Here is a 17,340-nt window from a genome sequence, read left to right as displayed (position 1 = left end):
GTATGATGCGGAATTATGGAATACGATTATTTTTCCAGAGTTAACAGATTTTTATTTCAAATTTATGTCATCAGAAATATTTAAAGTAAAATAAACGTTTACAGAATATTTATAAAATGTTTCTTTTTTTGTCTGGTTACATTATTTGCTATCAGTTTTATTAGAGGTGGCAGAAAAGTAACTAAATAACAAACTATGACCCATATTTTGTTCATGTCAGCAGCCATTGAAAGTGGAAATGTGTTTTGTAATATTCTGTAGTTTTTGATTCTTGCAATTGCACGTTCGACATGTATTCACACAGATGCAATTTGTCTTGTTTCTAATTCTTTTTCCAATGTAAGTTGAAAATCGCCTTCAAGAAATGGTGGTATGTTGAGACTAATTCCTTTTGGTAAGTCATTTACGATATCGAAACCTCTATCAGCCATCAGGCTATCACCTTTTTCTAATAATTTTAGTATGCCACAGTGATTTGTTATCTGTTTATCACTTGATCTTCCAGCATATAAATCAGATACAAATGTAATGGCACCACTCGGTGCAATACCAATCAAACCCTTTGCTGTGTGATGATGTTTATATTTTGAAAACATAGCTGATTGAGTGCGATAGCTAGTTGGCATCACAGTAAATATTTCTGTACAGTCTATAATTACACGAGTATTAGGGTATACATCTTTAAAGCAGCTAGGCATTGTTTCATTAACTAGTTTTTTTGTTGGCCATATTGGAATTGATCTAAATTTTATGTGCAAAAAATCATACCAAGTAATTAATATCCTACTGGTAGTGCTTGATGAAATATTAAACCGTATTGCTAAATCTTCTATAGGAAAGGCGCAACGTAGTCGAATTAGCACCATGAAAAATTCCTCTTCAACGTTTAATATACGTGATCTTCCTCTTGTTTTAGATGAAGAATTTTCACTTAAATCGTCAGCAACAGTAGACATTGAACCCCAATAATTTAGTGAATATATTTCTGGTTCTAAAAACTTCATGACTACTTTAAATAGTTCAAAATTTTCAAAACCTGTGTAAAATTTGAAATGTTCTTTGTTATGTTTAAACCTTTCAACTGTAAATTGTGATATTTTGTCATTGAGCTTACATATAGCTTCTTTTTGAGTGTTTTCTAACGCTTGTTTTTCTTTTATAATGTCCTCAATTTGATCTTTAAGAATTTTATTTTCTTGTTTTAATGTTTCTTCGTAGCTTAAAACAGGTGTCGATAGTTCTTCACTATAAGGTATTTGTATTGTTTTATGTATTAAACCAAGGCTATTTTTGGTTTTCCTTGGTACACGAGCAGTTAGCTTAACTGTTTTTGGAATAATTGTTGGAACATTATTCATATAAGTTTTTTTGTTCCCTTGAAAGTGTGCTGAACAAACTCTGTGTGAAGAAGAAGGACTAAAGTCTTTTCTGCTAATTTTGGCTAACCATAACTTTCTTAACACTTTTTCCTTGGGTATAACATAAAATGATAAGTTTTTATTACGCTTAGAATTATTAAAACAATTTGGTACACAACAAGTACATCCACCACTTGTTGAACTGAAGTCAACTTCACTGTGTTCAACTTCTCTCAGTGAGATCGAATTCTGTGAAAAGAGTGAAGTTAAACTTTGTGAAAAGAGTGGTTCACTGTTTTCGCAAAGTTCAACTTCTCCGTTAAAAGTGAGTTCACCTTCAGTAATTTCACTATCATCTTCACTGTTTTCATAAAGTTCAATTTCACTGTTTTCACAAAGTTCAATCTCACTGTTTTCACATAATTGAACATCACTGTTAAAATTTATTAGGCTTTTCGACATTTGTTTTGATTTAAATGAATACAACTACCACAATGCATTGCGTTTTTGCCGATTTATGGGAAAGGTCCATTAGAAACTAGCCCTTCTGCTCTACTTGCACGGGATATATAAGTAGAAGTAATCAGAGACCTAAACCATTTATTATTAGTATTAGAATTAGAAATTTTATATAAGTATTTAGTATTAGAAAATCTGAATACTCTGAGGCAATGGCTTCACACAGAGAAGAAAAAAAACTACATGTGGGATACTGCACAAGGATTTTACTGGCTAAAGCAACACTTAATAGAGTTGCTTTAGCCAATAAATATCTTGTTTTGATATTAGGAGTTTGCAACTCCTACAATATATACTTATAGTACGAGTTTGCAAACAGTACCAAAAACAATGTGATCTAAAGTAAAGTTGAATTCAATACCAGTACCATAAGGAGTTATGAAAAAAGTTGGTTTGGAAATAAATAACCTACCAGAGGTCATTGGGTATCATCGTATCGTTGTCTTGATTGACTATTTTTCAGAATAGGTAAAATCAATGTCAAAAGAAGAATCTAATTATTTTTGGAGTTATGCAACAATTGTTAAGATGATTCTGCTTTATGTCGTGCAACAGTTCGTCGCGTTGGTCTGACAAGGTTTTATATTAGGAGAATAGCAATTAAATGTTTTTTTCTTTTTTATTAATGTCTTAACAAAACTATTTATATAATTGTTTTTTATTTATTTATGTATTTTTATACATCAACCAAAAAAAGAAAACATAAATAAATAAAAAAACAATAATTTTTTCCTAAAGTCTCTTAAATATAAAAAATTTCAGTTGAAACCTTCTCTAACCAATGCGATGAGTTGGAGACCTACACAAGTATTAAATCGACGTTTCGTAAGCGGGTTTTTAGTTGAAGATATAAACCCTGTCTCACTTTCAAAGACATATATTAATGCGTAGAAATTTCTATGAAAACTAAGTAACCATGAAAATAAAAATAACATTAAAGTACACAAAATTTTACAAAAAATTTAGTAAAATCCAGTTGACTAACCAGTAAACAATCAAATTGTATTGATGTGAAAAATGTTCCATCCTTCTGTTTTCATCCATCCTTTGGCTCATCATGATTCTAAAAAAAACTCCTTGCCACTTCTGGGCAAGTCTTATAACATTGGTAAGGAATGAGGCGTGAACTTCCTTTCAAATGCTCTTCCGCGGTGCTCTGTGATATAACGTAAGGACTTCTCAAAAGCACGTAAAATAAATAAAAAATTATAATAATAAAAAACAGGCAGGTAAGGAAATCCTGTACAGTAAATGTGGTTAAGTAAACAGTAAAACTATGGACGCAGGGCAAAAATAAGAAGCTGATATACTTCCCAGTTTCTATCGAATATTTCAGTTATTGCGCAATAATAGTTGTTACTTGCAATTAGCATTCAGCATTTGACATTTGAGAAAACCATTGATGTTTCAAGCAATAAGTCTATATTTTTCATGTCTTGATTTAATGATTTTTAATTTCATGATTGTGAGTTAAGATTTAATTACTGGTTCGTAATAATTTTATTCATGGTAACAATTTATGGTTGTTTATTAATCATTTTGTCAAATATTTCCAACAAGTAGCTTTCATTCTTCTCAAAACACACACAAAATAAGTGCGTACCCAGCCAGCATTGTGATCCGGATACATTGTGGGACCCGTACCGGTTGTCAACTGGGCCCCATGTGGGTAACCCACCGGGATCCCGCGGGTTTTTGGCCGCAGTTTTTATCTGGGGCCCGTATATTTTTTTTGGTTTACATTTGTTAATCGTTATACAGCTTTAAATAATCAATAATAAAAATAGTAATATAAACTTACAGTGATAAAAAATATAACAAAAATAAATAAGATATCTGAAAGAAGATCGCAAGGATCTTGTCGTCAGAACGTTAAGGTGGAAATCAGGTAAAAAATAGCAGTTTTTGTGAAAAAATGTGTTTTATTAGCCAACTTTGTGTGAAATTTAATTGGCTTTTCAACGATATAAAACATGATATAGCTTCAAAAATAAAAAAATATTAAAAAATTGTTTTAGTTGATAAGAGTAAAAAAAAATTACTTAGTGATGTGCAGAGCAACCAATTGTTTTTATAGATATATTAACCTAAAAACTAGATTTAAATAATTGTTTATTTTCTTGGCTCTTTATAATTAACTAAACTTTTGAACCAGAGTTGTAAAGCATAGTATATTTTGATGTAGTTATAAAGTATGTTTTGATGTTATTTGTCATGCAGAGAGAAGTTAGTTTAAAATTGTTAAAAGAAAAGTTATTATGGCAAAGCATAAAAATTTAAAAAAAAGGAAAAGTTAACCGAATATTTCAAGGTAATAGATATACTAAGAAAACAATTGAAGTTTCTCTGCAACAGCCTGAAAAAGGTACAAACAATGATGAAATATATTGCCATGTGCTAGTTGAACAAAGTTAAACATTTCCATAGATAAAGCTAATCAACCTTTAAATAAACACGAGGACTTTTTTTTTTTCATTTCTCGATATTTAAAGATTTAATTTGTAGCATTGGATCCTGTGGTGAATGTAATTCAAAGGAAATTGCTCTTGAATATCTTGATGAAAAAGCAAAGGGATTTTCAATAAAATTTTGTATTAAATGTGAAATTTGTGAAGGGACATTCTTCTTTAATTCATTACGAGCATTTAGTATGCCTAATAGAGATACCAGAGGAGTAAAATCTCAAGAAAATTTAATATAACTACTTAATAGTGGTTATAACTCTCTCTCTTCTCTATAACTCCGAAACACGAACCTTGACGAACAAGGCCGCTGCGCGGAGAATCAAGTTGAGCGCGGTACTACCAGGGACGTGGTGGGGATCGAACTCGGAACCTCTCGCTTATGAAGCGAGGGCTTTACCACTACACCACTACCGCATGTTAATGTGAGAACTACACCACTACCGCAAATTAATGTGAGAACTGTTATAGCCTTAAAAGAAATTGGACAAGATCATGAGGCAATGAAAGTATTTGCATCTATTTTGAATATGCCCCCACCAATGAGTTTGTTCTCGTATAATGAAATAAACTCTGACCTGTTAAAATTTTCTTAAGCTGCTTCTTGTGATAGCATGAAGGATGCTGTGACAGAAGTTAGAAACAAAGATTTCCCAGCTGCAGCTGAAAATGATATTGTTGATATACAAATTGGAATTGACGGTTCATGGCAGAAGTGTGGTTATTTAACTCTAAATGGTGTATGCACTGCTGTTGCAAAAACTAACCGTAAGGTTGTTGATTACTAAGTATTTTTTCAAGTTTTTGAATACACATGTTTGTGACCTCAACCACTTTCAGTCATCAGGTGCCATAGAATAAGCAGGCGCTTTATCATTTTTTACAGAATCATTGGCAAAGTACAATGTGCGTTTTTCTCATTATATAGAATATGGAGATACTGAATCCTATAAGAATGTTGTAAACGCAAAGCCATAAAGAGATGATCTTGTCCCAGTAAGGATAGAGTGCATTGGTCATATCCAAAAACGCCTAGGCACTCGCCTACGTCAAATTCGATGTAACTTAAAAGGTAAAAAGTTAAAGGACAGAAAGATAATATCAGGGAAAGGAAGGTTGACAGACAAGATAATAAAATGCAAAACTTTTATGGCATGAACATTAGGCAAAATACCTTAGCAGCATGGAGTGGAGACCATAATAAAGCCTTGTACAGCATGAAAAAAGCTGTTTTGGCTGTGTTGTGGCATTGCTCAAATATAAGCAACAACGAAGAGAGACATTGATTCTTTCCACGTACAAAGGAAAGCCCAGGGCTTGTGATGAAGAAAATCGCTAAGCGTGTAATATCACGCTCGTAAAATTATAATATGTTGTCATTGAGCGCAATTATGCGCGCTCGGGGACACGGTCGCGAGAGCGATCTTGAAATTTGTGAAGACTGTGTTTATAAAAAGCTTTCTATTTGTTGTACGACTTTCATTCGTCAATGTTTGAACTAGTATCTACAACAGTGCAGTTATACTACTTCAACGATGTAGTTTTTTATACTTCCCAACTTCTTGTTTTATATTTGCGCCAGATCGCTATTTTAAAAAATTATTAATGATAAAAAAAATGCAACCAAACAAAAACGCAGTAATAAGTTCTTATAATAGTATTGAAGAATAAACTCGTGGTTAAAATTTTTTGCTTTTGTTGTTTTGATATGTATTTAAAACGCTGTTAACTTAATATTTACGATTAACGGTTTTTATATTTCTTGATAATTTTTTAATAACTATTTTTTTTCGTAAATTAATTAATAATCATTAAATAAATTTTTTTATAATTTCTTATATAAATAACGCTTTTTATTATCGTCAAAAAGTTAGTAGAATATAACACAAGAATAATTTGAAATTCTTCTTTAAAACTATTAGCTGTAAGTTAAATAGCAAATTTTCCCCTTAATTGATGATTTTTTTTTTGTCTTTGAATTGTGTGGTTTATCACAAAGTTTGTTCCGTCGATAAACCGTAAAGCACTTTGTCGTATCAAGCCTTTACAATCTTGCAATATCGCTTCCCTATTTCTTGTACAAACTTTGCAGTATATTTCAATAACGTATGTAATTCCGTAGGTAATTTTAGTTCTAAAGCCTATTACCTCTTCAACTTTCTATTTCATAAATGTTGACATTACTTTGTTTCTTATTGGAATATCCTTGATTGCGGACATTCTAAACAGCAGAAACGTTTTTTTTTTTTTGTTTTGTTATTTAGATGCCCCAAGAAGACCTAACGGTCTTTTCACAGAGCACCGTGGAAGTGCATTTAACCAGGAAGTTCACACCTTCTTCCATAACGTGACGCGAAAATATGTCCAGAGCTCGCATCGAGCCTCGATCTCCTGCTTCTTAAGCAAGCGCTCTTACCACAGCGCCACGGTCGCACATTTTTAAAATTTATTTAAGATAAATACTACTTAATAAAAAAATCTATACTATATACAAAAATAAGTTAAAAAAAATCTCCATTATGAAAATTTATTTTCATAATAAACGATGTGTGGTATAAACGATGATGATCATTATTAACAATAATCAAATAAATCTTACTTGGCGTTTTTACAAAATTAAAAATATTCAGAAGCTTTAACTTCTTATAGTTAATTCCTAATTTTCTATTCCCATTTCATTTGCACATTTTTATATTCACATTGTGTTTCCATGCGTATTTGTTTAAAATAGTTAACATTCCATTATTGAAATTAGCTGTAACGACTTCAAACTAGTCATTCACTATGTTAGTGCAAAACGGAAAAATGCTGACAAAATAGCAAAACAGAGAGTGCAAAAAGCGAGTGACCTAATGCTTATATTTTATTTAAGTACTTCGTATAAGGATATAAGAAAGACGGAGTTTTACTGTTAAATCAACAAGTTTTATCATTACCTAAAAAATTTAATTACAAATATTTTATAAAAAAATCATATAGAAGCTTATTATTTTTTCCGTCCCAAACTTTTGAACGAGCGTGATTTTATACTCTCGTTATAAGCTGAGCGAGCGTTGTTTATCACGCCCAGAAGGTTTAAAAATACCGTTTACCGGCGTGTTTTACGAGCGCGGCGCGATCGTGCCCACTTCATCACAAGTACTGAAAGCTGGTGCAAAGCATTTTTCTTGCTATTAATAATACTCTTAAAGACACATTCTTGACACAACGGTCAGATGATTTGTTATCAAGATGCCTGGATGGCGCAACACAAAATCCAAATTAAGCTTTCAACCAGATTATCTGGAAAAAGTGTCCAAAAAACATTTTTGTTACTAAAAAGGTACTAGATCTGGGGGTTGCTTTAGCTGTAATAAATTATAATGATGGTTTAAGAGGTTTCACAAGAATTTTCAATTATTTGCAGCTCTTGCCTGGAAGTATTGATAATATCCTTAAATATTGAAAGTGCTGCCATTTTAAAAATAATTTTTAGTTTTAGTTTTTTGAGTTAGCTTTTGTTTATTACATTATTATATATCAGTGTTGTAAGTTTTAGCTTATAATGTCATAAAAAGGCTGAGAAAATGTTATTTTCCTTTTCATTGATTTTTTTGTATTTTATGCTGAATCAGCAAAAAAAAAAGCAAATTAATTTTTTTTGAGCATTTTTAATTATATTAAGAAGTATTTTTCTTTTAAACTAATTTTGGTATATGATTTGGTATATGTTGGCAATCAAAAAATTAAATAAATAATCTGTGTCTGAAGAAAGATCAAAAAGATTTTCTCATCAGAATTTTATACAAGAGTAAACCAACATATAAATTAAAAAGTAAAAAGTATAAGAACAATAAAATAAGTAGGAATAAACTTCTATAAACGTAAACATGTATAAACAATTAAAAAAGTAGACCAAAATATATTTTTAAATTTTACTACTAATAATGACTCAATATATTATCTAATGAAAGAATGAGGTTTTTCAGTTTTTTTTATTCCAAAGGTGGCGCTCGATTAATACAAAATTGATTAAAGTTTGTTTGGTAAAAATGTTCATTTAAAAAGTAATTATTTCTGAAAATATATTTACTGATTGGTTTAAAAGAGAAAAGATCTTTGAAGACAGCTAGGGATAAGTTATTTATCCATATATATATACAAAACAAAAAAATATTAAATACATTTAACTCATATATATTCTTAACTCTCATTTCAATAAAATAATGCTTCGAATGAGAGAAACGATTTGCAAAATTGATTATACGGATTGCGCGTTTCTAACGGAGATAAAGACGTTGCAACTTACTTTTTCCTGTAGTTCCCAAGCAATATTAGCATAATTTAAATAACTATGTATAAATGAGTAATAAAGTTGGATTTAGACTTTATTATTGAAATAGATTCGTGATTTATATAGGATTCCCATGTTTTTAGAAATTTTATACTTATATAATCAATATGGTAATTCCAAGTAATGTTTTCATCAAGATAAACACTTAAAAGTTTTGTAACAAAATCTCTTTTTGTTTTCTTTTGATTGATAAAGATTTGATTGTTGATTGGAGAAATCGCTTTTTTGTAATCAAATGAAATAAAATCCATTTTTATTACTATTGAAGGTTAACTTATTACACTTGAACCAATTAGATATATGTCTGAGTTCTTCGTTTACTGCTTTAAAAAGTTCAGCGATATCATAGTTTAAAAGGAATAAGTTTGTACCATGTGCATACATAATGCTCAATAGTTTTGAAGCTTTATTTAAGTCATTTATATAAATTAAAAAAAGGAGAGGTCCAAGAATTGAACCTTGTGGGACTCCACAGGTTATATTAAAAAAAACTGGGTTGATACTCATTGTTAAATGTTAGATAGCTTTTAAACCATTTTAAAATTTTATTTTTTATTCCATAGTATTTGAGTTTATAAATCAAAATACGATGATCGACCGTATCAAAAGCTTTTTATAGGTCAATTAAAATTCCTAGTGTATATTGTGATTTTTCGAATGATTTTGAGATTTCAGTTGAGTTATCTTTTTTGAAATCAAATTGATTGATGTAAAGTAGATTATTATCATGAAAATATTTGTTTATTCTGTTGAACATAATTTTTTCAAGAATTTTCGAAAATGTAGAGAAAACAGAGATAGGGAGATAGTTACTGATTTCAGATTTGTCCCCTTCTTTAAAAATAGAAATAACTTTTGCAATTTTTAATTGTTCTGGGAATACTCTTGATGGATAGAAGCCCTAAAGTTTTTAAAAAGAATAACTTTAAGCTGTTCAAAGTAATCTATAACCACGTTTTCATTAGTTTGATCTGCTCCAATTGCTTTATTTTTTTAAACAGATTTGAAGGCTCTTTGAAACTCATCAAACATTAATTTGGAAGATAACTCATCTGAACAAATGCAATTATCCAGGGGTTCTTGATGATCAGTAAACAAAGACCTGGTCTTATGGATTTTTTCAGACAGTGTTGGTCCTATATGAGTGAAGTATTTATTAAACTCTTAAGCTATAGTTTTTGGTTCAAATAAACTTTTGTTATCGACTCTAACTACTTGTGACAGGAAACCAGAGCATGATTTTTTTTTTTGCCAATAATTTCTTTTGTTATTTGCCACGTGCGCTTTGTGTCGTTTTTTAAATGTATTGAATAATTAGGAGTAATAATTTTTCTTGAGGTTTTTGCAAGTTTTTTCAAATAGGTTTTTGTAGTTTATTTATGTACAAATTTATATATAACTTTTTTTTTATTCTGGATAATTTTTTAAAACCTTTAGTAAACCAGGGTGTATTGATATTCTTAGTTGTTATTGTTTTTTCTACTATTGGGAAATTAACTTCATAAACAGAAAAAAATGTTTTTAAAAAAGGTTGCATAAATATTATTTGCGTTATCATCAAAACTAATGTTTTCCAATGCAGTAATGATAGTTGGTCTTTAAATAATTTAATATTAGTCTCATTATAAATGCGTTTTTGTATTACTGTTTTGGTACTAATGTTTTTTTCTGGGTATGTTTTATGAAGTTTCAGGAATATAAGAAAATGATCTGATATATTAGTTTTTATGATGCATATTTGTATATTATTATTGATAGTATCATTAGTTATAATATCATCTATAAGAGTTGCTGTGTTTATTGTTACTCTATTGGGTCGATTTATTAAAGTAACTGAACCTGTTTCAAAAACTGCATCATAAAAATTCCTAATTTTATGGTCGTCGTTATAGAGAAAACAGTTCATATTTAAGTCTCCGACTATATAGTTTTCTTTTTTATCGTTGGTTCCTTTTTTAATGATTTGTTGTAAGAACATGCCCAGGTTTTCGCTCACGCCGTCAGGTAGCCGATAACAACAGCTTTGTAAAATGTTTTTAGTTTGATTGTTTGTAATTTGAATAGTTACAATTTCTTTATCGAAGACAGAAACGCTCAAATCATTCCTATAACAATACTCAAAATTTTCGTGAACATAAAATAATACTCAACCGCCGCGCTTATTTGTTTTTCTCTCCTTAAAAACAATATTAAAATAAGGAATATCAAAATTACTACTTATTTCATCTACTGTAATGTCAGTTAAACAAATTATATTAAAAATGTATTTAGTTTCTTCTAATAGGTTTACAATTTGATTATTATTTTTTTCGCGAGCATTCTTAAAAAACAAACCCTTCTAGTTGGCTCGGAAAATGATACGAACAATCGGATAAAATACTGCGATAAAAATTATTTTTAGGGTCTAGGTTTTCTTTCAAAGAAAAGAGATTTGCTTCATATAAATTAAAGAAAAGAGACTCAAAGTTTTTAGTCATAGCCATGATAATGAATGGAAGAAAAAAACAACAACAAAGGATTTCTTTTTTAGGAGTGCTAGTTAATTGTTAAGATTTTAGAATTATTATTAAGATAAATAATTTTATTATATCTTACCGTTATATTTTAGAATTATTATTAAGATAAATAATTTTGTCATATCTTACCGTTATTTTCACCATTAGAGCATTTTGATAAATAATTTTGTTATATCTTACCGTATTTTCACCATTTGAGCGCCTTTTGTTTAACTTCCGCAAACAACTTTTTCCGAACGGTCTCACGAGAAAAGTCTTCGTTAATGAAGGAATTCGTGCCTTTTAGTCGATGAGATTCTTTAAAGATTCTTATTTTGTCTTTGTATTTCTGCAGGTTAAGTGCTATTGTCCTCGGTCGTCCATTTATCTTTAATCCAGTGCGGTGGGCACGTTCAATTTCGCTTTTTTCAGTCCAAGTTTTAGCGAGAAGAATGTGTGAACCTTTTCTTCAGAGTCCCCCATGATTCTTGTCCATTTTCATCAATTCCATCGATTCATAGGTTATTACTTCTTGATTTATCTCCCAGGTTTCGTTGCTTTTCCTTCATAAATTTTTCTATACTAGTATGTTCGAATTTTTTATCTAGTTGTTTATTGTTGTTATAAATTTTTTCGTTAACTAGTTCTTAGTTGTAGTTTAGACTATCCTTAATATCTTCTAATTCCTTCGTAAGTTCTTTAATTTTAATTGCATTCACGTTAATGTTTTTTTTGCTTTGTCTAACCTGTCGTTTATTATTTTTTTATTAGCGCTAATAATATCAACAACAGTTTTCTCTTGCTTGCGAAACATTTCTTCAGTTTCTTCTTTGAATTCTTTAAACATTTCTTTTACTGCCATAGTACATATACGCGATAAAATAATTTTTTTTTTCTTTAGATTAAAATACCAATTACAACAATATAATAACGTGTACGTAAAAATAATCCGAGAAATATATCTCTATATTATTCCAATTAAAATAAAAAATACAATAAATAAAAATGAATCTGCTGATTTTTAGAAGGAGTGTTTAAATGTTTCACTATAAGTTTTTTTTACCTCATTTCAAAATAATGTTAGTGTATAAATATGATAAAAAGGAAATTTGTGTAAGATTGATAAAAAGAATTACTTAAGTCAGTCTTGTCATCGAGTACCTTTTTTCAGAGACGTGTAATTTTTATGTACGCATAAAAAATCAGTTGCATACGTGGTATATATGTATGTGTTACATATATGCCTTGTTATTAATATTTTTTTTATTGATTTGTATTAAAAGTTAAGTTAGATTTATTTATTTTTTTATTCAAATTTAAAAAAGTTCCTTATGTTTGGTTAATTTGATTAATGTAGTTTTTAGCTTTATTTTCAGAGAGTGTTCGTTGTTTAAGTTTAATAGTGATTCATTTCTGGAAACTAATTTTTTAAATAAATAGGAACCACGATATGTAATTAAGAATTTTGAGAGTCTTGTTGTTTCAAAAGGTATCTTAAAGTTGCCTGTTACTCTTTTATTGTATTTATTTATATTGTTTTTAAAAAAGTGTGTTGTAAAATTTTCTGAAACCAGACTTCGTTTGTTCCAGTAAGGGTTGAGCATGAGTAAATTTGTTTTTGTTGTATACTAGTCTTGAAGCGTGTTTTTGACGTAAGTAAAGTGGTTCTAATTTAGATTTGTGGGTACTGGCCTATGCTATATTGGCATACATGAGATAGCTATGTATGAATGAAAAGTAGATAAGTTTTAGACTTTTTTGTGACAAAAATGGTTTTGCCTTGTAAAGTAAACCTATGTTCTTTGATATTTTTGTGTTTATGTAGTTTATGTGGGGTTTCCAGGAGATGTGTTCATCAATTAGAACTCCTAAAAACTTTCTATTCAGAGCTCTTTTGATGGTTATAATTTCTATAATAATTGCTGGTAGGTACAGGGGTATTTTTTAAATTTGTTGATTAGATTGGAATAGTATATACTTAGTTTTTTCTATATTGAGTGACAGTTTATTTGATTTAAACCATATATTAATTTTTTTCAGTTCAGAATTTGTTTTTTCAAAGAGGTCTTCGATTGTCTTTGACGAGTAAAATAAATTTGTATCGTCGGCAAACATTATAGTTTTAAAGATATTAGAGGCGTTTGGAAAATCGTTTATATGAATAAGAAACAAAAGAGGAGCAAGAATGAAACCTTGGGGCACACCACATTTTGCTTTTAGTAAACTTGAGTTGCTTTTTCTATCTATAATAACACACTGTTGTTTGTTATTAAGGTAGCTTTTAAACCAATTTAAAGCTTGATTTTTATACCATAGTCTTTAATTTTTGTTAGTAAATTAGTAAAATTAAGTTGAATTAATAGAGACCTTATAATAAAAAATATAATAAAAATACATGTAGCAATGTAACAAATGTTTTAAAAAGATAAAAAGAGCTGGCAATGTTAAAAGGAACTAGATTGAAGTTGTCGTTGTTAATGAATATGTTTATAAATGTGTGAATTTTATCCCTTTTTTTTTTGGTGCTCGATTATTCGTGTCTTTAAATGGGGAGTAATTTCGCCAATATAACAGGATTTACAGCCTGTGCCTACAAATTTATAGACAACGAATGAATTAAAGTCTGTAGAAAGGGATCTTTTGCGGAAAAAATTTTGTAAAAGCATTTGTTGATACTTTATATTTAGATCTGGTAGTGGGTAAACTTTATTTACATAGTCATTTTGTTTGCATAAAATAATTAAATAAGAAAATGGCATTATGAAAACTTGTTGATGTATCTTCTGCATTACTGAATTTTTCTTTTGATTCTCTCTAAATTTTATTAAAGTCTGATTATCTATCAACTCCACATCTCTAGTAATAGTTATGTTCGAAGAACCTCAATGTAAGTTTCAAGTTTCATCGTGCTAGTTGTTCAATGTGTTTGGGTCGTATAGGCTCACTTTCAGAACAACAAACAAACTGTGACCGCTGACCTTGCTCTTAAAATATGATTCCCAAAATAAATCCTGCAATCAATCATTAAATAAACAAGTTAACAATTTTCAAGTGTTTTTAACTTAATGGTGTAAATTTTTAAGTATAATGCAATATGCAATATAAATATAACAAAATAGGTGTGTAATTCACAATTTTTCATTTTATATTAAAATTATATAAAAATAGGTGTGTAATTCACAATTTTTCATTTTATATTACCTTATATAAAAGTTATTTTCTATATAAGACCAAAATGTTATTGAACTACCTATATAATATTAAAAGCCATTTACATTGCCAAGAGTTTATGCTCAAAGGAAGTAAAACAATAATAAAAATCAAAATATCATCTTTTTATTTTGTGGGTTTCCTCATTTCATAAAACTTAATAAACGTGAATGCTATAGATAAAATTTTATGAAAAAATAATAATTTTTGTATATAAAATAAGAACCAAATAAAAGAAAAACTGTAACTACAAATAATATACTACAAGTTTAATTGTTTATATTTATACAAGTTTGCTACGTAAAGTTTGAATTTTAAATGGTGATCATTTAACACATTATATTGAAGTTTCGTTTTACCATAAATGGGCCCTAAACAGGAAACCCGTCAAAATCCCAGATTTTCTAGCCCATTTCATTACCAGATGCACGATGTTTTCTAGATGGGTCCCGTACGGAACCATAGAAAATCTAGACCATCTAGAACAGGGTTCCCAGGTTTTTCTTCGGGCACAAGCGAATTAAGGAAACAAAAATAAACCAGAAACAAACCAGACCGAAAATAAAAAAGAAAAAAATCTTATTTTTTTGTTTTAAAGCCTTGTATATGATTTATACTTTGAAAAAATGCTTTTTTATCCAAAAAATCATCCTTAAATATTAAAATTTAATTTGTAAGAGAGGGAGGGAGGAGGAGAAGAACGAGTTTGTGAATGTTAAGGGAGTGCCAATCCAGCCTTCAATGTGGTGTGGAGAAAGTGCTTTACTAACAAACACCTATACTAAACCTGACACTATCAACCTATAAAATATTTTTTTTCTCGCTTACATATGGATATAGAATTTTTTTCCAAAGATAATTTCCAATATGGATTTTTTTTTCGCTTAAACATGGATATATAATTAATTTCCAACGATAAACAATGCGATAATTGACTCAATTATTTGAAATTCCTGGTAAAAAATCTTTCGCCTTATCAAATATGATTTGATCCTAATGACTCATCAAATGAATCAATCATCCAAAATTTGGTTTGATAATTTCTTAGTCTGATTTTTATGCAGATGCCCTGTAAGAAGACTCAATAAAACAGTTAGAAACGGAACACATAGACAGCCAAGGCAATAGGCATCAATGTTGCAAAGGTCTAGGTCTCCAGAAACTTCTAAATGGTCTCACAAAGCAGTTTAGAATTCAGCGGTGTTTTTTTTAGAAACTTATTTTTCTTCAAGGTTTTCATACTCACTTTAATGATGCTGACAATTTCTGTAATGATTTTTTATTACTTTATTTTTTGTATCCATAAGATGAGGAAACTGTAGATTTGAAAAGACCTTTTCAACTTGGGAAACAACATTCATTACTGGCAGATTTTTCTCAAAAAAATATCATTTTGAGTGTAAGAATTTTCAAATGTTTTTGACAATTGAAGGATAAAAACAACATTTTAAAGACATAACGACAAAAATTTTTTTAATGTTTTAAGACGTTAATGTACGCACTTCTTTTATTTATTTTGAATTTGATTGTTCTTCTATAAAATGAAAAAATGCTAATCTTTCTTTCCCTCAAACTATCTTTGTTTATGATATGAAAATTTGATCAAATTGATTTATTAATAAATAAACCAAAATTAAACTAAATAAAAAAAAAAAAAATAGAAAAAAAAAAAAAAGACCAAAAGACTTCTAAAATAAACCAGATTTTTTAAAATAAACCAAAACAAAAATTCCAAGCCAAACGATAAAAAAACAAACCAGATTTGAGAAATTTGGCTTTAAAAAACACCAAACTTGACACCATTTATGCCAAGACGAGCCAATATTGTTATCAAAGCACGTGAAAGACATACAAAATATAATTGTTTTGATGCCATTTATATTTGTTTTTGTGATGGCGCTGAACACTTTATAGTATTTTTCCCAAAACTGAGTAAAACTTTTTAAAATCATTTTCTTTTTAGGGTCGTGGCGTAAATTTGCTCCGGTAGAATATGAACGATATTATTATATTTTTTTATATATTTACAGTGTCATCAATTAAGAAATAGCTTCACAGCATATTTTTTATTAGCTCCTGCTTTAATTTTGCCTTAAATACATTATTTGTAGAAATTGTTTTAAGTTCTGAGCTGCTCAACCTGTCAAACGGGGTAATGTGAGTAACTGTGTGGGAAAGTTGATCAATCAACGATCAAATGAATATTTATAATGTAGAACTTGAATAAATCATCAATAAGCCTATGGTTAACAGTACGTGTGTTTATTATATATAAACCCTTTATTACACTTTAATGACGTAAGTAAAAGAAGAGAATAAATGAAAAAATAAGGAAGTGACATAAAATGTAAAAATAATGTTTTTAATTGATTGCCATTAATGCGAATAAAAGAGTGTTGCAAGCAGAGTACCTCAAGATTCAGTTCTTGACCCACTACTGTTTGCCCTATTTTTAACAACCTCCGTGATAATATCACTAACCACATCAAAATATACGCTGATGATTATAAAATTATCGGAGTTATCAATCGAGCAAAGATGTTGCTTTCTTGCAAAATGAAATTAACAAACCAGTAGACTGGTTAAAAAAATGGCTCTCACTAGGTAACACAGACAAGTGTAAAGAGATACATGCAAGCAAAAAAAGGCAAAAGTCCACACACAACTACACAATAGAAAAAGAAGATAATACTCATGATCAATTACATATTACTACCGCTTAACGTAATTTTGGTGTGTTTGTTACAGACAACCTCAAACTCAAACAACAGGTTGATTTTGAGGTTGTACTTTGTTTACTTTTGAGTGTCAAAAGCAAACATAATGCTCGGAAAACTCAAAAAGTTGTTTAGAAGCATAGCTTCTTTGGAAAGTGGTCTAAACTACTTATGTTAAATAACACTTAAAATTTGCTATTCAAGCGTGGTCACCCACGCTTGAATAGCAAATTTATTTATCCTAAA

The 17,340-nt window shown here is 29.3% G+C and overlaps 1 protein-coding gene across 1 annotated transcript; it reads right to left on the bottom strand.

The window, feature by feature from the left end:
* Positions 1 to 296: 296 nt before the first annotated feature.
* On the bottom strand, positions 297 to 1,820 carry LOC136088103 (uncharacterized). The gene has a single exon (XM_065811765.1). It carries the CDS (start codon positions 1,818 to 1,820, stop codon positions 297 to 299), a length of 1,524 nt encoding a protein of 507 aa, XP_065667837.1.
* Between the last annotated feature and the right edge of the window lie 15,520 nt (positions 1,821 to 17,340).

Source organism: Hydra vulgaris, chromosome 12 (genome assembly GCF_038396675.1).
Source record: "Hydra vulgaris chromosome 12, alternate assembly HydraT2T_AEP".
Taxonomy (NCBI): domain Eukaryota; kingdom Metazoa; phylum Cnidaria; class Hydrozoa; order Anthoathecata; family Hydridae; genus Hydra; species Hydra vulgaris.
Note: the sequence above shows the minus strand (reverse complement) of the source record. Positions and strands in the feature narration are given on the sequence as shown.

What these genes read in the sequence shown, in the direction of transcription:
- LOC136088103 (XM_065811765.1), bottom strand. Translation starts at nt 1,820, where the DNA reads ATGTCGAAAAGCCTAATAAATTTTAACAGTGATGTTCAATTATGTGAA.